Source organism: Letharia columbiana (assembly GCF_014066305.1).
Source record: "Letharia columbiana isolate WasteWater2 chromosome Unknown Sc0000006_s0, whole genome shotgun sequence".
Classification (NCBI taxonomy): Eukaryota; Fungi; Ascomycota; class Lecanoromycetes; order Lecanorales; family Parmeliaceae; genus Letharia; species Letharia columbiana.
In genome coordinates, this window is record NW_023501042.1 from 773,498 (window position 1) to 794,454 (window position 20,957).

At 49.4% G+C, this 20,957-nt stretch overlaps 7 protein-coding genes across 7 annotated transcripts; 3 read left to right on the plus strand and 4 right to left on the minus strand.

The window, feature by feature from the left end:
• Positions 1-1,914: 1,914 nt before the first annotated feature.
• HO173_002910 (uncharacterized protein) lies at positions 1,915-3,930 on the plus strand (the record flags this gene model as incomplete). The annotated part of the gene is made up of 4 exons (XM_037304841.1): positions 1,915-2,713; positions 2,785-2,809; positions 2,863-3,417; positions 3,480-3,930. The coding sequence occupies 4 exons, from the start codon at positions 1,915-1,917 to the stop codon at positions 3,928-3,930; spliced, it is 1,830 nt and encodes a 609-aa protein (XP_037168334.1).
• A 216-nt stretch (positions 3,931-4,146) lies between these two features.
• On the minus strand, positions 4,147-7,941 carry HO173_002911 (uncharacterized protein; the record flags this gene model as incomplete). The annotated part of the gene is made up of 3 exons (XM_037304842.1): positions 4,147-4,166; positions 6,598-7,783; positions 7,840-7,941. 3 exons carry the CDS (start codon positions 7,939-7,941, stop codon positions 4,147-4,149), a joined length of 1,308 nt encoding a protein of 435 aa, XP_037168335.1.
• A 730-nt stretch (positions 7,942-8,671) lies between these two features.
• Positions 8,672-10,448, minus strand: HO173_002912 (uncharacterized protein; the record flags this gene model as incomplete). The annotated part of the gene is made up of 3 exons (XM_037304843.1): positions 8,672-8,826; positions 8,906-8,948; positions 9,066-10,448. The coding sequence occupies 3 exons, from the start codon at positions 10,446-10,448 to the stop codon at positions 8,672-8,674; spliced, it is 1,581 nt and encodes a 526-aa protein (XP_037168336.1).
• Positions 10,449-12,679: 2,231 nt separating this feature from the next.
• Positions 12,680-13,091, minus strand: HO173_002913 (uncharacterized protein; the record flags this gene model as incomplete). Its single annotated transcript, XM_037304844.1, has 2 exons — positions 12,680-12,949; positions 13,011-13,091. 2 exons carry the CDS (start codon positions 13,089-13,091, stop codon positions 12,680-12,682), a joined length of 351 nt encoding a protein of 116 aa, XP_037168337.1.
• A 549-nt stretch (positions 13,092-13,640) lies between these two features.
• On the plus strand, positions 13,641-15,017 carry HO173_002914 (uncharacterized protein; the record flags this gene model as incomplete). The annotated part of the gene is made up of 3 exons (XM_037304845.1): positions 13,641-13,822; positions 13,883-14,088; positions 14,137-15,017. The coding sequence occupies 3 exons, from the start codon at positions 13,641-13,643 to the stop codon at positions 15,015-15,017; spliced, it is 1,269 nt and encodes a 422-aa protein (XP_037168338.1).
• A 1,025-nt stretch (positions 15,018-16,042) lies between these two features.
• On the plus strand, positions 16,043-16,639 carry HO173_002915 (uncharacterized protein; the record flags this gene model as incomplete). The annotated part of the gene is made up of 1 exon (XM_037304846.1): positions 16,043-16,639. One exon carries the CDS (start codon positions 16,043-16,045, stop codon positions 16,637-16,639), a length of 597 nt encoding a protein of 198 aa, XP_037168339.1.
• A 1,461-nt stretch (positions 16,640-18,100) lies between these two features.
• Positions 18,101-19,685, minus strand: HO173_002916 (uncharacterized protein; the record flags this gene model as incomplete). Its single annotated transcript, XM_037304847.1, has 5 exons — positions 18,101-18,278; positions 18,347-18,991; positions 19,051-19,122; positions 19,184-19,412; positions 19,463-19,685. 5 exons carry the CDS (start codon positions 19,683-19,685, stop codon positions 18,101-18,103), a joined length of 1,347 nt encoding a protein of 448 aa, XP_037168340.1.
• Between the last annotated feature and the right edge of the window lie 1,272 nt (positions 19,686-20,957).

The following is a 20,957-nucleotide window of genomic DNA, read 5'->3' on the forward strand; positions in this document are numbered from 1 at the left end:
AGCTCACTTGTGACTGTCGCTTGAGGTAGCTCGGAATGTATTGGGTAGTGTACAATGCTACGCGTAGGGGCTCGCATACTCATTCGGCCATGCTTATCACAGTAGTTGCCATACGCCTGCCTACGGAATGGGGACAAATTCTCATCGTTGCTACTTTAGGATATCCGCATCTCATATTCTGCTATCAGGAAGAGGTATAAGCAATTCGTAGGGCGCTGGCCGTAACAACATCCAAAGCGTCAAAGACAGCACATGCGCCATAAGAGCATCCATATGCCCCTGTATCCTCAACATCTACCGTCGAAAATCTGCGCAATTTAGTATCTCTATTAGTGACGATGAAGGAATTACAGTAAACAAGGCAAATGCTTGCGTGTGTGCAATATGGACGGAAATAGAAGTTTAGATGGTCCCAGCTCGGATGGCGCAGTGGAAAGCGTTGCAGGACTTTCTAGGTGTGTCTCATTGCACCTTATGGAGGCATGTCGGTGGGTCGGCGGAGGAAATGCTCCTGGACAATTCGAGTTTGATTCTCGACTGAGCTTCTTTTTTTTTTTCCTCTCTTTTTTTATCTGAGGCTGTCTATATCTTCCTTTTTTGTGTCTTTCCTTTTTTGCTGTTGTTCCTAAGGCTCCGTCTGTCTGGCTGGGCTGCCCCAGGAGTCGGACTTGGTGGTCAGCTGCACTTGTGTTGATGAACGAGCGCGCGCTAAGGGGGCTAGCGCGGCGTTGAGGATCATCACCCTCTTCTGCATTTTTCGGACAAGCACGACGCTCGTGAGGCCTTAGGGTCGCTTCCACATGCTCACATTTGGACGGAAGAGCCGGCATTAGACTAAAACAGCATCATGGATGCAGCGTGGGCGCCTTATCCAGAAAGCAACGAGGACAACCAATGGAGTTCTCAACCAAGAGCCGTGGTACCCAGTGTTCGTCGGCCATGTCAGCCGTGAGTGACCGACGTCTTGCGCTTTGCCTGTGCTAACTCTATCTCAGAACGGATAATCATCAATTACAACACTTTCTCGCAGGTCGTATGGGCGCCTCTCCGGAAAGGCCAACAGGGTGATCGATGAAGCCTTCGACCACGAACCTCCGTACCACAGATCTTCCGTACCCGATCTTGGTACACCGTCTCATGGTCAGACATTCACAGAGGGAATCGGATCACTCGAAAGAGCATTTCCTGTTAGGCAAGAAGTGCAGTGTACGCCGTGCACAATAGGGAAAGGATCAAGCTTCAATTGATGGGAAACCCACCAATCCTTGGGATCAGACCCAGACTTGTTCCCCAGCTTTCCATTTACGCTTGGGCTGCCCAGGCGCACTACGAGAACTCGGGACCAAGGCAGCAGACCGAAAGGATAGCCATTGAACGGCGCATTGCACCTCAGCAGCAGTGCACACTGGAAAGGGCTGAAGTCAGACGCTTAGGAGCAGTTACGCCAAAGTAATCGGATGATTGGAGTCTCAAATCCCAGTAAGGGTAGTCCACACTCGTGGGCGAGCAAAGATTCCTCAGAACGGAGAAGACGTGGGAAGTGCGCTTGCTTCGCCAAGACTTTTGGCGCGCGGAAGCGCCTGATTGGATGAAATCATGGAATTCAACCTATTATTCTATTCGTCTCCGTCCGATGGTCCATGTCTTAGTGATGCATCTGCCCATGCTGATATTGAAGCAGTTGCATTGGTGGAAAAATATCGTAGAGAAAATGGAGCCGTCATCGTTGCTGGCGGCACGGTGCTACGCATGTTCGTGCGATAGCGTCGCTGCACGGCTGCGTCATGGCACCGCCTCGCGCCGTGGCAGCTTCGAAACACAAGGCTGAAGGATTCTATTTGAAGGATTCTATTGCACATTTCATCCGCATTCATCTTGAGCTCCTCAATGGTACTTTGAGATCTGTGTCGACAGATGGAACCTCTAGGCCTCTCTTCCGGGGCTGCGGGCCTCATCTCCCTTGGCATAACTATCTGCCAAGGCTTGCTAGACTACTATCATTCTTGGAAGGATGCAGAGGACCAAGTGGCACACATGTACTCATCGATTGAGGCGTTGACCGAGACCTTCAAACTCCTCAAATCGGCCATTGGATCTACGGTGTTCAGCCGTGATAGTGTGCAAAGAATTGAAGAAAGTATCAGGTCTGTGGAGAGGGGCCTTGAGAGCCTTCGAAAGAAGCTGGACAAGATTCGCGTCGTTCCCCTACAATCAGGATGGAAAGCCAAGGGTATGGCGCAATTTCGAAGGACACTATTCCCTTTCAAGGAGAGTACCTTGGCAAAGCTCAAGGAGCTTGGTATCGAGCTACGACACGACCTCACGCTAGCCCTGGAAGTTCTACAGATTGAGTGCTCTGCGGCGTCTTTGCAGAAGTTGGACCTGCTTGCTCACGGACTAACAAATGTCTCCGTTAATGTTGACATATTGCAAGAACGATCTGCCGCGATTTTCGGTAACGTCCAGAGTATAGAAGCTTCCTCTCGAAAGACCTCCAAATCTATCGATGGTTTGGTAGCGACTCAGAGCAATGAGTACTGTCGCAATGTGTATAATTGGCTTTCGCCTCTGACCGCGGAATTCCAAAAAAAGCATTTAGACACTTTCAATACACCAGGGCGGCAGGATGCTGCCGCTCGATCGCTACTGGAGACCGCGGAATTTAGACATTGGCTCAGCAGACCTGGGGAAACGCTTTGGTGTCCAGGCATACGTAAGTCAACATTATTATTTACCTGATAATCCCCGCAGGCTTTCATCACAGCAATGTGCTGACATCGACAGAGGGTACCGGAAAGACGATCTTTGCGTGAGCTCCTTGCAGCGTCCTGCTCTTATTCGCTCTGCTAACACCTTCGACAGCTCCTATGCAATCAACCACTTGCAAGGAATCGTGGATCGCAATGATACCCGCCTTGCCTACATCTACCTTAGCTACAAAGATACAGAGAAACAGACTGTTACCAACCTACTGGGGAGTTTGGTCTGCCAATTAGCGTTCTTGGAGCCAGTCTTGCTGGTTGATCTGACCGAAGCTTACGAAGCCCACGGATCTGGAGCAACACGTCCATCACATGCGGAGTGCACGCAGTTACTGAGATCTGTTGTCAGCCGTTGTGCTACAATATTCCTCGTCATCGATGCTTTTGACGAATACCCTGAAGAGCGTAGAGGTTCTTTAGTGACAGAGTTGCAGCACCTACATGTCAATATGCTGATCACCTCAAGGGACATACCAACCATTGAACGCCAACTTTCAGAAGCGGTTCGACTAGATATACGAGCTAGAGCTGACGATATTTTAGAGTATCTTCGAGAGCGGATATCGAGCTCGGAGAGGCTCAAGTTTCATGCTGATAAAGATCCAACCTTATGCGATCTTATCTCAACGACCATTGCTGCGAGAGCTGAAGGAATGTAAGACTACTAATCTCTCAATGTTCAGCCGTTCCATTCTTCTTGCGTTAATAATTGCAAAGGTTTCTACAAGCCCGTCTCCACCTGGATTTCTTGACAACAAAGACAACTCTTCGCAAAGCGAGGAATGCTTTGACGGCTTTGCCCGAAGGCTTAAACAATACCTATGACGAAGCTATGGAACGAATCGAATCTCAGCATCCTGATCAAGCTACGTTGGCCAAAAAAGTTCTGTGTTGGGTATTTTATGCTTCCCGGCCCCTTACGATGTTAGAAATACGGCACGCACTAGCAGTGGAGACTGGTGACTCAGCTCTAGACGAAGACAACATTCCGGAGGAAGACCTGCTTTTGTCGGTGTGCAATGGTCTTGTCACAAATGAGAAGGAGGGGGGGCTTCTTGGCCCTGGTCCATTACACTTTTCAACAATATCTGGAGCAGAAAGGGGACTGCCTTTTTCCAGAAGCTCAGGTCGACATAGTACGGACATGTCTTACATACCTCTCCTTTGACGAATTCGAGCAAGGACCATGCCATGAGGACAAAGACTTTGAGCTTCGGTTACAACGGTACCCTCTGCTACGCTACGCAGTTCTCAACTGGGGCCGGCATGCACGTCAAGGAGCAGAAGAAATCTGCAAAGACTTGATACTTTCATTCCTTTCAAATAGCGCCAAAACATCTACCTCCGTTCAAGTACTGTTTTTCAGAGAATCAATGGGCAGCTTTCAAATGCGTCGCTTTCCCTCTGAAGTCTCAGCGTTGTGGCTTGCTTCTGTGTACGGACTGGAACATACAGTGTCTCACCTGCTGGCCAGCCAAAGACAAATCGTAGCTTGGAAGACGACCTGGGGGGATACTGCTTTGCATCAAGCCGCCGGTTGTGGACACGTAGGAATCTTGGAATTGCTGTTGAGCAACGGTGCAGACATGACTGCAACAGACCGCGATGGAAATACGTCCCTGCATATGGCATCTATGATGTTCACTTCAATGGTGTCTGAGCCTTGGGGCTGGATAGAGCGAAACGTCAGAGCGTCAGATACGCTACTGAAAGGGGCCCAACTGCTCTTAGAGCACGGTGCTGATGTGAATGCTGTCAATCTCCGAGGAGAAACAGCATTACATCTTTCTATCACGAAAAGACAAAAATCGCTAACGCATCTACTTTTGACAGGAGGTGCGGACGTCATTCTGAGAAATAGATATCGAGCTGCCCCGCTTACTCTTGCATCGGAATCTGGCGATGGAGAGACAGCGAGAATCTTGTTGAAGCATGACTTGCAAAGACAGGCCCAATGTGGTATTCTCGATGATGCAATGAGGATAGCTGCATTCAAGGGTCATCTTCCTATGCTCGAAATATTGCTTGCGAAGTCTTCAGAGCAGCCCCCCTTGACCCGGAAGGAAGGAGCCTTCTACATATCTCTGCAAATGGAGGGAGGTTGAGATGTCTTCAGTATCTCAAGAACCGTGGCTTTGATCTCGAGGCGCTGGACAAGCAGCAGCGCACATGTCTTCACAATGCAGCTGCAGGTCTAGTTGCAGGGTGTCGCGCAGTCCTTGAGTACTTGCTCGAACAAGGATTCGATCCAAGCCAGAGCGACGTCGATGGATGGACGCCATTGCTCTGGGCTGCAAAAGCAGGAAACATCACCAATATAAAAATGCTACTACATGCAGGCGCTGACAGCTTCTACCAAGGCGACGAAGAGTGGATCCCTTTTGCAATTGCTACATACCATGGCAATGTTCGCGCGGCGGCGATTTTGAGACCCTACAACAGGCCACTTCCAGGAATGTTCCAGACCCAACATTCAAGCATGTCCTTGCGGCACCCTCGATTTTTTTGCGACGGCTGTGAACTAGTGAGTCGTAGCAGTCTCGATGATTTTCCGTTGGACGAGACTGCTGACCCTCCAAAGATTATCGTTGGCTCTCGGTTCAAATGCTCAGAATGCCCGAATTTTGACTATTGCTTCAAGTGTGTATCATCTGCCGAAATAACGCACCCTTCCCACCGATTCGACTTCGTTTACTGGGATGACAGTAACCTAGATGTGCAAATAGTGGAACAGCAAGAGGTCATGAAAGAACTTACAGCAAGAGAGTCTTTCATGAAATCGTGGAGAGCTTGAGTCTCAGTGCTCAAAGTTTAGCAACAAAGCACCTTTTCCTGACTATGTCGTCTCTTTATTGACAGCATGAGCGCCTTTTCGAGCCGTACCAATTCCAACGTATCCATGTTAACATCCAGCCGCTACAAAAGCTTCCTCGTTTTAATGGTGAAAGGGCTCGTTTGCGAGTCAGAAATATTGCTGGATTGCCATCATTGAACCGCTCTACCTCCAGTGCTATGCGCATCGCATTCTGCTAGCGGTCAAGCAGTGGCTATTGCGGCCCCTGGTTGGGGAATTGTTTGGTCATCTCAGAACAATCAGTGGCAAGCACGTCCTACGCATTCATACATCATCGTCACCACCATCATCACCCAATAAAGCGCATCAACTGCCCCTCCAACAGTCGTACCAGCCAAGCAACCGAATAGATGCGGTATAAGCAAAAATGGCTCGCATTAGGGTACAAAAGGCAGCACCGACTGTGGGCAATTCTTGAGTGGCTCAGGGGGCAGCAGAGGTCCCGGTAATCGTAGTGGGCCGCGACCACCCAACGTGATCTGCAGAGGCTACGCCGCTGACACTCGAATGCCAAGCGGGGCGCAACTGATATGGAGGCCAGTTAGCGAACGAGCGCTCAGACGAGCCCCGCAACAATACAGCAGGCTCTCTGCCTGTTGTGAGTCCTGCCTTCGCCGTCGCAGCAGTATGAGGATGGTATGGAGTCCTGTTAGATGATTGTGAAAGAATTGGAGCTATCTGCAATGCTTTTATTAAGAAGGAAAACTTCGAAGAAGAACCATGGTGGTATCAGAACCAAACGCACCGAGTCAAACTTCACAAGGAAGGTACCGAAGGGCTATATCAAATGTTTGAGTCAAAATCTACTCGAACTTGGGGGAGGGGATGCAGTATAATCCGCTATCTATGCTTTCCATCTAGCAACATGATAGATTTCTGGCGAAAGGTAAGATGTCAATACCAGCTGCGCGTTTTGCACCGCGCATGAGATGTAAGTCTGCAGTCCACATTGGCTTCCCAGAAACCTATGTGTGCACATACCCTCCAGCGCTCGCATGTAGCTCTCCACGAAACGATCCTGACCCTTCGATTTCAAATAAGACGCCAAGCCTTTGGCAGCGGCCAGGTCGTTGCGGGCGTAGTGTTTCACAGGGATGTACACTTTGGGCTCTGGCAAAAGGTTTCCTGCTTTGATATCGAAGTTGTACAATACGCCTGCCGTCTCATGGGATTTGGCTTGTAAATTTGCACCAGGAGCAAAGTCTTCGCCGAGACCCAAGGTGAGTTGCCAGAGTTTGCGGAAATCCTTCCACGTAGCTTGAGGAAAAGTGTTTAATTTGCCGCCCAGGGTCATGATCGCGCAGACGCTGTCGAATGAGGTTGAAGGCGATCTGACGTACAGTTTCAAGCGCGAATCTTTTGGAAGTACACAATCGACTGCAATCCCCACGATTTCGAGATGTGACCCTTCCGCGTCACTGGTCATGAAGGCAAGCATCTGGTCATAGGCTCCCACTCGAAGGTCCGACTTTTCCAAGCTTACGATGCTGTCCGAGAGTACGGAGAGCCTTGAGCGGCCCGTCTGTTCAGCCTTGACCGGAACAAAGTATGCTTTCACAGCGACTTCGCTTTTGTGCAGTTCGAACGCCATGAAGATCGAAGACGTGTGACTCTTCTCAAGATCGTCACATCCCTCGCTGACACGCTTCTCCAATCCTTGCTCGCAGAATGCGTTGCGAAAGTGATTGAACAACTTCCAGTCAACGTTTGATGCAACAGACTCAACGTGTCGGACAAGGTCGGTCGTCATCTCCTGGTTGAAAGGGTCCGACTGTGTTCCCGCGTCGGGACCGATTGCATCAACACTGAATCGAATTCTGGGTGGTCCCTTTGGCGTGTCCCAGCACCAACTGTACTCAACGGGACTGAAGTCGTCTGTCATGAAACTTCTCCAGACCTGCGGAGATCCCGTGGATGTAGGGCGAGCTCCTAAGCGGCCGGCGATACAATGGCGGAAAAACAGAAGACTTCCATATTGATTATGGATATCGTAACCAGCCTCGTGGAGTAACAGAGCTAGAGGGCGACCTATCATATGCCACCAGAACTTGGCGTCCTCGGTGGCTGGGCAGAACCAGGTATCCAATAGTCGGAACGCCTCTGTCTCTGGTGTTGGGTGTCTCGAGATGGCAGAAACAACGTCGCAGGAAGCTCGGACATTCTGAGACTAGAAAGGAAGAGAGAAGTCAACGCTGGCCTGACTTGTAGGACAGGGTGACCTACATTGGATAATGGTAACACCATTCTTGGCCAGTCCATGGGGCCGTCGCGATGCACCGCTGGTGTTAACTGTTGTCTCTTAAATTTGAGTGACAGAAAGGACATGAGAGATGGAAGACAGCTTTGTTGATGGAACTTTATTTGATCTAATACTCTACCCTAGAAGAGTGGACGAAAATCTTGCTGCAGTTAAACGACCGAGGATACCAGTCCTAAGGATGAGATATCCCAGCTTCATCGGACCATGAGCAAACAGAGTTGCTAAGGACCAGTCCATATATTGGCATTGTCGCATCACATGGCCCAAGACAAGAACCAGCGTGTGCGGGGCTCTTTCCCCACCAAATTCAAGAGAGACTAAAGGAAATTGAACTTCTTCGTTTCGTAAACCCGACGTGCATGACGAATTCTTGTTTGGAAGATCGGCTCATATGCATCTAGCGACTAGTTGGCACCATTCACTATTCAGCCCTACTATCTAGCTGCATTGCACCCTCATGCAACGGACCGGACGGCTTAAATACCATTGCCAACTCAAAATCCCGACCATCACAAAGCACATTGATCTCCGTTAGCGCTCTTCTAGCCTATGTTGTAACGGCCTTATTCACTGGCTCTATTTGAGGCCCCTAGCCGCAATTCCAGGGCCGAAGATTGCTGCTCTTACTGGAGCCTACGAGAAGTACTACGACCTTGTAGGAAGAGCCAGGTTTCACGCGAACAACGAGCAAGAGAGGAGCAACCAGTCTACGAATATCAACATCTTTCTATATTGTCTTCCTCCCTCAAACACGTGCGTCTAATTGTGTGCCCCTCCAGATCCCAGTTGCAGGGCTCAACCCGCTTTCATCACGACCTTCGCCCCGTTCTGGCTCGTGCAGGCCAGGTGTATTTCTTCCACCCACTCATTGCCATCGCGGCTCTCGACGCTCTGAAAAGCTTGCACAAGGCGCACGAGTGTGTAGATAGTCAAATTCATGGCAAAGTCTTCTGTTCTTGGTCAGAAAAATGGGGCTGAGAAAACATGTACTGAGGGGAAAGAAACGAAATATTGAGAAAGAGAACTTACGGCCGAGACAAACTCTTGGGCCGCCATTGAAAGGGATGAATTTCTAAACAGTGCGCCATATGTATTAGCATCTCTCTTGTGAAATATTGACTGCCTCAGGATGCTGAAATGCAACCTTCAAATACAGTAGAGCGAGCCCGAGCGAAAGGACAATGCTTACCCAGGATGACTTATCATTTCTCCATCGCTCAGGCCGAAAATCATCTGCATCTTCGCCCCATAAATCCTTACGACGATGCATAGCGGCAATGCCAAAAGCGACCATGGTTCCTTCTGCGACAAATACTGGCGACTTTTGGTCAGGACCTCCACCACGAGGGAGAATGGTATCCTTATACGCTACTCGGGAGTTGGAAGGAAGGATTGGGTGAAGTCGCAGAGCTAAGCCAATGGTTAATTTCCAATCAATTCTAGCCATGAAGTCGTGTGAGGGACCCTCACATTCTTTGAGACAGAACTGATGGTACTTCAAAGACCGGAGCTGGCTCATATCCGGGTTTTTACCATCGAGGGGCCTCACCTCTCCACGCAGGAGCTCCCATACATCGGGCCTTTTGGCAAGAATGAAGAAAAGGTTCGTGAGAAGAGCCGCAACAGGATCGAAGGCAGCAGAAAAGATGGTCAGAATCTCGTCGCGAAGGAAATGCCGGTCGTTGGTGAGTTTACTGAGCTCGTAGAGAAAGACGCGCCTGTCTTCTCCTTCGGAACGACCAACTTCTGGCCTTCCCTCCGAGCAATCGTGCAATCCCATAGCTCTCTCCACATGCTGATTGATGAAATCGTGGACTCTCTTGACCTTTCTGTAGAACTCCCGGTGCGGGAACAGGCTGCTGAAATGACCCAGCTTCCACCTATCTTCACAGCCCGCTTGAGCGTCGTGCATAGCTTGCACAAACTCGGTGCTCAAAGACGAAGGTGTTTCGATCGAACCCATCCCTTTGCCAAAGAAGCAGTCCGTGGAAAAATCGGCTATCAGCCGGGGAAACCAGATTCCCAGGTCGATGGTCGCGGATCCATGCCTAGAGATGGCCTCGATCAGCTTCGTAACGTGCAAGTCAAACATCGGCAGATCCACCACCTGGCTCCTCGTGAGACAAAGCTGAAGAAGATCCCGCGAGTGCTTCCACTGCGGTCCGTCGACCTGGAAGATACTCTTGCCCAGAAGTGGAGCGAAGGCCCGTTTTCGACGTGAGCCGATACCGTAGTCGCCGAAGTTGGTAGAGAGCACGGCTTTGATGTTCTCCGGCTCCGACGTACTGATGACGGGAGTCATGAAGAACTTGGAGGAAAAGGTACTTCCATAGCGCAGATGCTGTCCGATTTGGCGCGCGATCGAAGTCTTTGACTTGGCTGCGGTAATCGCATCCCGAACGGCGTCGAGGCCGAAGAAGGGGTCTTTGTGAGGATAGGCCAATGGGGCTTTGCAACGGTGTTTGCTGATGGCATTCCGACGAGCGATGGAAGCAGTGATGTTCCAGTACGATAGGTAGAGTGAAGCTGCAGTGACACAAGCAACGGTAAGCTGAAATAAAGAGACGAACATTCTGTTTGCCGTCTGGATTCGACCTGTGAATATCAAAAGTGGCCGTTGGTTTGGATGCGAGATATCAGAAGAAGAAGATATGAGCATGCATTGACCTGCCCTCCTTGTCCTTGTTCTATCATACGCATTCTCTAGCGCAAGGCGGAACTTTAACGGACGAAGCAATGTTTGCGCTACTGTATGTGCATGTGCATAAGTGTGCTGCAGGCTCGGCCAAGTCACCGCAGTGCTTCTCTCGAACCAATCGGCAGCCGGGATCAAATCCCAGCGCCGAAGCGCTGGGACCAGGTCCCAACGAGGACGGCAAGGATCTGCATATCCGGGGGGACTGTACAGAGGTCTGCACCGAAAGTCCTGCACCCGCACTAGTGCAGCCCTAACCCTACTTTCGAAGCGGCCCTGTAGGGAAGCCTAGAAATATCTTCTCACAGCGTATGGATGGGACTTTAGGTACTTCTTTGGCTTGATAGGGGCATTGCCTCGAAACCTGGCTGGCTGGTGCGATTCGAGAACTCTCGCATTATCCAGGTGCCCTTTAGGTGGGGCTTTAGTCTGAGCGTTTCGGACTTTCTCTGTACAGCCCCGAGATGCCCGGTCCGAGGATCATCAGAGCTAGGTAGGTTCTTACTGGGGCTGGCGCTTCGAGATTATATCTGGCTTACAAGCTGCAAAGACAATTTTGAAGGTTCCAATTTATAGTCTGTGACTCCGATGTCCACATGAGTTTTCACGGGACTGATACTGGTCGATGTACAGGGATACGGAAAGATATCAGAAAGTTTGTATGGAAATAGATACCCGTGGTGGGTTTCCCTGTCCAGACTTCTTCGAATATGCTGCTAGATCTGATGCATCTTATTCTGAATGGTCGAGGATACGCCTGCAATATCCCAGCACATGAATATACCTATATTTTTAAGCAAAAGTCCGATTAGACAAGTGTTTATGCAGGCGCTTCACATAACCACAAAATATTGTTGTTGATTCAGCAGCAAACACGGCCTTTTGAAGTACATCAAAGCTCGAGATTCGCGGAATCTTCGCCCCCGTGGAGTTTGTCCGTTCGTCCAGGATTCGCTGCGTGCAGTGCAGCGAGCCCAGTTCGATGCCGAGCAGCGACAGATGGGCTGCCAGGCTCAGTTGCTCCAGCGGCAGTACCAGTCACGTTGTCAGCAGGAATTGTTGGACTCGAGCAGAGCATCTCTACGTCCTGGAGGACCCGCAGCAGCAGCCGCAACGACTGCGACTGCATAGAAGCCCATTTAGACAGGATGACCTTTCAATGGGATGCTGGTTCACAGTAAGCGTACTTTGCGTGAGAAGAAAACGTCTATGCGTCGTGACTCATAGTGCAAAGCGAGTGCTGTTTTTTGCGCGAAAGGCCGTAGAGGATGAAGAGAGAGTGCCCACAGATACGGCGGACGCTGTTCCCAGCGCCGCAGACAGGAAGTCAAACACAGTGCTTTTGTACAAGCCAGCGATGGATCTTCGTCGCCCGTTCGTGACTTCAACCTTTCACAGAGTATCAGCAAATCGCTATGGAGCTCTGTACCCTCGCCATAGCAGTTTTACGTGTAAAAACATCAAACGTGGTCAAGATAGAGATAGGGGTAAGCCAGGGTGAACTGGAGTTTTACTTCTAAGCGCTCGGGTACATCCACCATCTCTAAGCGATTGCGCGAGAAGAGATGGTCTTTTGCTGCAAAGAAGCTGGGCCCTTGAGAAAATCTGGACATAGCTACCATGCTAGGACTGATCGTTAGGTGAGGAATGTTGTCTTCTATTGAACACGAGATAGCACCCAGTAGCTGAAGGCAGGTTCCTTCAAACAGATCTGAATCATCATCACTTGCGAGTGCGATTTCAGCGAGCGCTATTTGCCGTTGTCAGAGGCCCGTATTGAATTGGAATTTTCTACAGAGATTCTCTACATGGGCTATGTAGAACCACGACGACATGATACTGGTTTGATGGCCCTTCTTGAGATTTGCTATCGATCTTTGATTATTCGCAGCTCTCTGAGACACAGAGTTTTCCTAGAGCGAGGCCCAAAAAACGTTTACATGAAAAGAATGTGGTTATGTCCTAGCGATGCCGTTATATTCCACACTCCAAATGATTCAACACAACGCTCTTTTCCGACAGCCTGACCGCGGCGAGGCTAGAAATACCTTGTTAGCTCTATAAGTCACTTTCATCTCATCAATGGGTCATTACCTATCGGACTCAAATCATTTTCGCTCTTCAGATCCAGCTACAGCACTGTTGCTACCGGTTTCACCTCTCATCCCAGGCGCCTCCTTGGTAGGAGGGGGCTCGAGGATTGCGCCGATATTGTTCCATGGCTGCTCTCTCATGGATTCTTTCAACCACCGATCGACTGTCGACGAGTTGTTGGACACAAGCGCATGCTTTGGCTCTCTTTCACCCGAGGGTTCATTTCCCGTTGACCATGTCCTTTTCAGGTAATGACCAGCAGCCGCGGGTGGCGCTGCTTTAGACTATCAAACTCGTCAGCATCGGTCGTAGGTCTTTGAGAATTGCTGTTGGTGGAGTACAAACGTTTTTACTCGTCCCAGTCTTCTTTCTGTCAGCATGTTGCTCCCCTTCGGCCTCTTGGAGCTGGCGAAGTTCGTCTTGCATTGTGGAATGTGGCTTCGTAGAATACTTAGTCATTGTTATGAATTGTCAATCGAGACGGCAGTACTCACATCTGGACCTTCTGAAGGCACGACGAGATCTATTATGTTAATTGCTGGGAGAAGAGATTGGAAAGGTTGGAAGGTTGAATGGGCAGAAATGCCCATATATAAGCACGATCCCAGCTAGCCATTGCAGCTGCCTTCTCAGAAATCATATGTGCTTTCTGTTTCGTCAATTGGTTTGAGATGAGCCTCGGATTAAGATGTATTACCATCTTGTCGACTAAAGCTCGCTTAGCAAAATCCACGCCTTTCCCGAAATAGTTTGAAAAGTGCTTTTGGAACACTAGGCCACTTTCTGTTAGGTTCATAAAACAAGGCTACCATGCAGGCCTCCAGGCAGACTTCTGCCTTGGAGATGGTGCGCGGATCCACACCGCCTCTGACACCATCTCAAAGTCATAAGTAATATTCTCGCCTGGTGACCTACCGGTCCCAGTGTAAATACATTCTGGCAATCTCGATCTTTCGGCGAATTCCTTCGAGCAAAATGGCTTCTCAATCCACAAGGCCCGCTGAAGGTGGGTCTTCAGTGCCCCAGCGAGCTCGGCGAATACCGGACGGAGAATGGGAGATCTGGAGAGAGAAGCTGGTGAATCTCTTCCTGGAAGATGATGTACCGCGCAAAGAGATTGTTGCTATCATGGCGGAGAAGCACCATTTCATTATCACGTAAGCTTGAGCCTCGAGTGCGGTAGACTTGCAACCCGGAGCGATATTGAGACCAAGCAGGGAAGTACAGCTCAAGAACCGTTTCAAGAAATGGGATGTCAAGAAGTATATCCCAGACGATGATTTGAGGGTCATGCTGTCCTTGAAAAGAAAGCGACAAAGTCTTGGCAAAGATGCTCGTTTCCAGTACAAAGGTCATGATGTTGAGCAAGAACGAATGGAGCGTGCTTGGAAGAGACAAAGAGGGCCATTGCAATCGCCAGACTGTGAGTTTCAATCTCTGGGGTGGATTGCGGGTCTAAAATTATCTCTAGTTGTTCCATCATACATCAAAATGTACACCTCGCGGCAGCACAGCCCTCAAGATGCTCTAAGTGGCGCTTCGTTGAATTCTACTGATCGTCAATCCATTGCGCCGCAAATTTTCGATATGCCGCTCCTCGAGCAGTACCAGACCAGAGGAAGCCCAAATGTTGCTTTCCACAACCCATTCGAGTTTGACTTCGACTTCAACTTCGATATTCCACCGGTAATGCAAGAGTCTGATGACCATAGTTTAGCATATGCTGGTCAATCTTCGGGTGACTTGGTTATGGCAGAAGCTCCTATTGCAGCACCTCTACAAATAGAAGGGGCGGACTTCGGGGGAGACGTGATTCCAAGTACTGAAATGCAGGGTGAACACAGCGGTATCAGTAGAGTACTTCAGGATGACGATTCCCGCAAGCACCTCCCTACTACCCAGCTTTCCAGAGCGAGTAGTTCACAGGTATCCTGCATCGACTGGCGCAGATATCTTAACTTTTCCCCAAGCATGAATTCGTCATCTGGATCGCCCGCTATGGCTTTTCAGTCACCTCGCTACCCATCAAGACCCTTGAGTACTATCCATGTTCGTACTCGGTCTTCGCCCGGAGCGTTTCTCCATGACAAAACAGTTGGAGCTTCCCCTGAACGGCAAGGGTCCCAATCAAAGACTTCAGAACAATTCAATGGACGACTTACTTTCCTGGCCTCCGATCATACGGATCCTGAGAGTGTTATGCTCCCATTGCAATTGCTAAGGTCAAATTTTATCGAGTCCGTAGGGCTCGTTCCGAGCGACGCGAGCATCCGGAGAAATCGGGCAGTCAGGGTTCCACACTCGATCATCTTTGCTCCACGTTACAGAGTACCTGGCTATCGCTGGAGATAGAAGAACTGATTTGTCGGAGCTATGAACTATCTGCGCAAGCTATCCGGCGTCGACAGGCGGCAAGGCCGGTTACTAGCAATGGAACCAGCCTTTCGTTGACGTTGGAAAACGCCCACGAATATGAGGCGCCAAAGACCGGACGCCAGCCTATACAAGAAAGGGACTTCGACAATAGGCCTAAACTGAAGCTCACGAGTAGGACTTGGCACCCGACATCAATGGGAAGGCTCAACATTGAATTCAGCACGCCACCAGCAGAATCCCCATACGTTGATACTTCGGATGTGCCGTTTGTGATCAACATATCTTCTCATACCCCAAAGTCAGCAACGTACAATCGGGATCTCTGCTGCGTTTCAAAATATCTCATCTATATCACAAGGATGCCGCATCTCTCCACGCCTCAGAACGTTCAATGTAATCCCAGACGACTCACAGGTCATCCATTGCATACGAAGGAAACGATATATTGGGCGTGCAACGGCTTTTCACAGAAGGAAAAGCCTCCCCTTTAGATGTTGACTCGGGTGGTTTCTCATTGCTCTCGGTATTCAGCCCCGATGCTGCACGTGAGACAACCAACACTAACTTCCAATTTAGTATGCCATGGAACACAGAAGCTCTGATATGTTTCGTCTGCTTTTGGAAGGTGGAGCAGGCACACAAAATTGCAACTTGTAAGCGCTGCATTCCCTGGATATCTTTTGCAAATTCTGATGACACCACCGTAGATTTTCCAATACGACTGATGTCATCTGGGCCATTTGGTCAATTTTTGCAGAAACCAACATTCTCGTAGGGGGACGTCAAGATCGCGTGGCCTTTGACGCAAACGTGAATATGACACGCCTTGCATTGAACCACGGCTGCGATATCGAGGATACAGTTTCCTTTAATAGTTCCTATGCCAATGCTCTCTTCCATGTCACTTGTTTGGGATTGGTCTCAAGCGCATCCAACGTTACCTATTGAGACCCTTCAATTCTTGCTCAATATCGGATATGACATAGAACAGCAGAGCGCTAATGGACTCACGCCACTGCTCTTTGCAGCTACTCAACAGTTGCCTCATATCGTCAAATGTCTCAGATTGTTCATTGGACGTGGGGCTAACCCTCACGCAACTGATCCCGAAGGCCGAGGCGTGTTACACTGTGCTTTCGCCGCTCCAGAGTTCTTTGACGACTGGTTGTTCAGCTGATGCAGCGATCTGGTATGCACGGGAATTCTTCAACACAGAAGATGACTCTCACAAGGAGGACTACGATGACGAAGGCGCCGACCCTGGACCACTTCAAGACAATATAGTCAACGATATGTTCAATGAAGCGGATAGCGCAGCGAATGAGTACAGCATCGATTATATTCTCTGTGAAAATGATGACGGCGCCCTGGAGATGATTCGGAATCCGATGCAGGTACTCAAAAAGCGTACAATGTTCAAGCTGCTCACCTTACTCCAACTTGGATGTGACCCGAATGTCGTCGACCATGAGGGTCTGTCACCGAGTGACACTGCGATGGGATGCGGTCTCTGGCCACAATGGCGCTGGGCACTCCTCAATACTGGATACATTCATCACAGACAGCATGGATGGGTGAAGAGCTCCTTATTTGAGTGAGGTGGGCCTCGTGGCTAGATTAATGAACGAATCCTATAGACACGCTTCACGAATGTCATCAAACATCTTCAGATGCTCCATCAGTCTTGATTGTGACAACTCACCACAGTATCTTCCACCATTCCACGTGATATTTCCAAAGGCTTCTTCGGTCCTAACTTGCTGCCCATCAATATTCGCGAGTAACATGTAAATTATCTCTAGCATGGACGCTCGGCAGCCTATGATGGTCATCTTGGTTACTCACCTTTTACACTCACCCCTATACCCGCGACTCATCTTGGTTACCCAGTGGATTCACCCCCTATATTCTCGACTTGCCTTGCTCATCCATATAGAGAGTTAGCAACTCGGCTAAAAAGCCTGGTCCCGGGGGTGTCTGCGCTTGACAGCCAGACACCCCTATTTGGATTCAAATACCTCCACAGGGCCCCCGTAGGGGCTGCTGCTAACGAATAATATTAAAATAAAGAAGTATAATTAATTTATAACGTCTTTAAAAATCATACTTATACTCGCTCACTCTCAATTAAAGTTTTTAAAACTATTTAAATATTTTTATAAAACTAAGCGATTTATATAATAAAGTTCGGTGGCGAATATCAACGATATGTAAAGTAGAGATCCATAGTTTAGTGTTCTCATTCTCACGCATCACACATACACAGGGCACATAGGTATGAGGTATCAAGTGGTTGGGTCATCCCGACGCCGGGATAACACCTGAATAGAGGCCTGAACAGATGTATTCGTACCCCAGCGCCGAGAAAACTCCCATGCCTATAGCATAGACCTGGAGTGAAATGGTAGCTAACTATATACAAAGGTGTGGGTGGGTGGGATAAAAAGTATGTAATGGCTCTGAAAGAGACGAAATCGAATATAGAGCCATTGTCAGGTGCAAAACAGGTGGATATGTAGCTCGTAGTGGACAGATGTCTCCTACCCTTGACAGGGTAGTCTCAGTAATTCAGACTCACGGCTAGCCGGGATTCGCTCGTTTGTGAGTGGGGATCTGAGCTCGTCACCCAGGGCGGAGATGTTCTGATGGACATTAAAGACACGCGCTGTGTTGCCTAGGAAGCTGCGGCACCTTCGTGACCTCCAGACGCTGCTGAGGCTCAGCCATACGCGTACGGTTTGGAAGTAGGCCGTCGAAATTTTGGGCCACACACACGCACTTGAGGACAGGGGCGTGTGATACTGGTCAATCTCGTTACCCGCGAGACCTTGAAGGCCAGACTTTATTGTCAAAATTCAAGAACACTGAAAAGATCCTTGCCCACTCGCCACTCCTTCATTTTACAATTGCCGAAATAACCCAAGGCATCGTTATTCAATGTATAATACAACCAGATAGCCAATACTACAACATCACTCAATTCCCCATGCTGAATTTTCGACATTTCGATATATAGCAATCTGGCTGTTCGCGAAACGGCATCCTCAATCACCACGGCTCTATTGAGCAAAGTTGCCCAAATCGATACCATTCCATGGACTCCTCTTCGCGATTATGCTAACCTGCGCCGGACAAGCATATTCATCACCGCTCACAGTCGCAGAAGGAGACGATCCATCGTTACAGGTGCAGATATGCGTGATTTCAGGGTCACGACCGCCGCCGATTACTTCATCGCTAGCACGGAAGAAATCGTCAGCATACACCAATAGGGCTAGTATTTTACCCAGGGAAGAATGTCTTACCGCAAAGTGCAAGCGAGAGGCGTAGTCGTAGGTGTCACGACGACGGGAGCAGGTGGCGGGGTGCTGCTACAGTCAAAGGAAGTCGTAGGTGGCAGAGTTGTCCAGCCGCAAGGGTTTGGAGCACTGGTCTCGATAGCGTAAGTATTACCGTCGTTGTTGCATTCGCAGTATCCAAGGCTGTCAGCGATAGCGGCACACGTGTTATCCGGGTCGGCGTTATGCTGACATGTGACAGTCGCGGCTGCAGCGGAAGTGCCTGTCGCGGCTGTAGAACTTGCAATTGTGCGTGTGATTGGTTTGCCAGACCAAGTGGAGAGGTAGTCGATAGCACCTTGGTAATGGAACGCAGCATAGGATGTAAAGTACGCCTTGATAGCAGCATTGTTGTTACCTGCGCTAGACAGCTGGTCGCCAATATTGTCTACGATACCATTGACGCTGAAAAAATTGGGTTGGTTCGATACAAGATAGTTCTGTACCGCGGGGCCGAAGAAGGAGTAGTATGTTGCGGTGTTGCCCGTGCTGGGGAAGCCGACGCCGGTCAGATTGCCAGTGAAGACTTGCTTTTTGAAGCTGTTGACGGCGTTGGGGATGCCTTCGAGGTTCTGGAGGACAGTCACTTCTTCGGCTATCGCTGTGCAGGCGCTATAAGAGCGCTTGGTTAATTGGATTGGCGGAGGGAGGATGAAGGTACGGAGGCTCACGGAGATAAGGTGAAGACGGCATTGGTTACCGCTGTCCAGTCAGCTGCTGCGATAGAGGTTGGATTATCAGTACTATTAGTTTGATCAGCATCTTCTTCGTCTCAATCTGAGGCTCTGGGCGTCAGTGGCGTACGGTCTGTCAGCTTTGAACGCTTCCCCAATGATCTGAAGCTCAAAAATATGGTCCACATTCCAAGGATTCGGGCCTGATGTCTGCTTGGGATCGTCCGGCGGAGGAATAGATGTTGTAGTCGTTGTGTCTGTGAAACTTGTGAAGGAGGCAGCAAGATCGTTAGAGGCTACGTCAATCTGGTACCATGTTGCAGTGGCTTGGTCAAGATAGATAGATCGAGCAGTGACAGCTTCGAAGTATCAGTTTGACAAGTGACGAGGAAAGACTTGGTTCTCATACCTTTTCGTAAAGGGCGAGTGCCATCCGCAGCAATCTCTGCGTCAGTCTCATCTTCTGGTGCAACATTGGTTGGGTCCGCGACCTGTCTTCTGAGGATGACGAGGGCATCATTTGCTTCTCCATGATTTTCGGCATATTCAAGAGGAGATGTAGTAACGATCGTAGAGAAGAGAAGAGTGAAAATTGGGGCAGCGAGTAAAACGGCTTTGGAAGAGAAGACCATACTGAAAATAAGATAGTAACTAGACTGTAGAGTGAACGAAGGCTAGACTTTGTTGACAGGTGGTTGAATTGTATCCTATCTCTAAGATGATCGGATGGTCTCCTCTTTATACTTTTGTAGAGGCTATGTCGAACATAGTCGCTTCTCACCTCCAAGCCTACATACCGTACGTCATGTGCTTCTACGCCTTATGGCAAGAACATCCAGGTAGATGTTACGCCAGGGAAGCGATGTCATGAAGCAGACACATGAAACTTGAGGCACAGTCGTCACGGATGCGAGGCCATGAACATGAGGCTATGGCTGGGCCTCGAACCCTTTGAGACCCCTCCTTTCTCAAGGACTAAGTAAAACAGGTCAGGTTGTCAGGCTCAAGCCAAAACACACACTCTGGGTCAATGAACAAAGAAAGCGAAGGTAGCATCACGCTTTCTTGAAGAAATTGCCAGTGATACAGGCAAAGATTCGACAACATTGAAGAACGACACATCGGGACCTTCGTGAAATGGAGGTCTCACAGGACAAGACAGGCCGAGAACATGGAGACTTCAGTATCTCTCACACACTACTTCTGTTTGTGGTAAGCTGAGCACTGGCAGGATGCACAGCCTTTCAGAGAGAAGATGATACGAGAGATGTGGCATCTATTCGTAGAGCAGAGCGAGGTACTGTCGTACTCGGAATGACGATTTTTATACGACGCCCCACGAACGGTTTGTTCCTTGGAGGCTGAAATACATTTCGGCCCCCCACCCTCTTCGGTGCTCCGGCTTTGATCCGGTGCAAATTCCCCGACGAACGCTGCCCCTTTCCAACAGGCACCAATCATCAGCATCTCGTGCTTTTTGGGATTCATGAGTCAACAGGCTGTAGCTAAGCATTGGAAGGAAATGATTGAGGAGCCCGCTGCGGCGTCTGCATAATGAGGTGTGTTGCTGCTGTTTCCAACCAAATTCTCGAAAGACTATTACGACGTGGGGCAGCACCGCTCCACCTGCAATCTCGCCTGGTAGAATAGATGGCTCTGTGATTATTTTGACTTTGGAAATGCTGGTACTTCATACGCGTCGTTGAGAAGATCGAATATGAAGATGAGGGTAAAGGATGGCAGTTAGAAGACTGGCTTAAATTGCACTCGGCGCTAATTTCGCTTCAGGCGTTTTACGGCCACCGTACCTTGACTCTATGGGAATTGAGGGTGTGGTGTGTACACGTATTCAGTGGTGGCACAATATTCACATCTAAGCTGACAAGAGGATCATACATATAGCT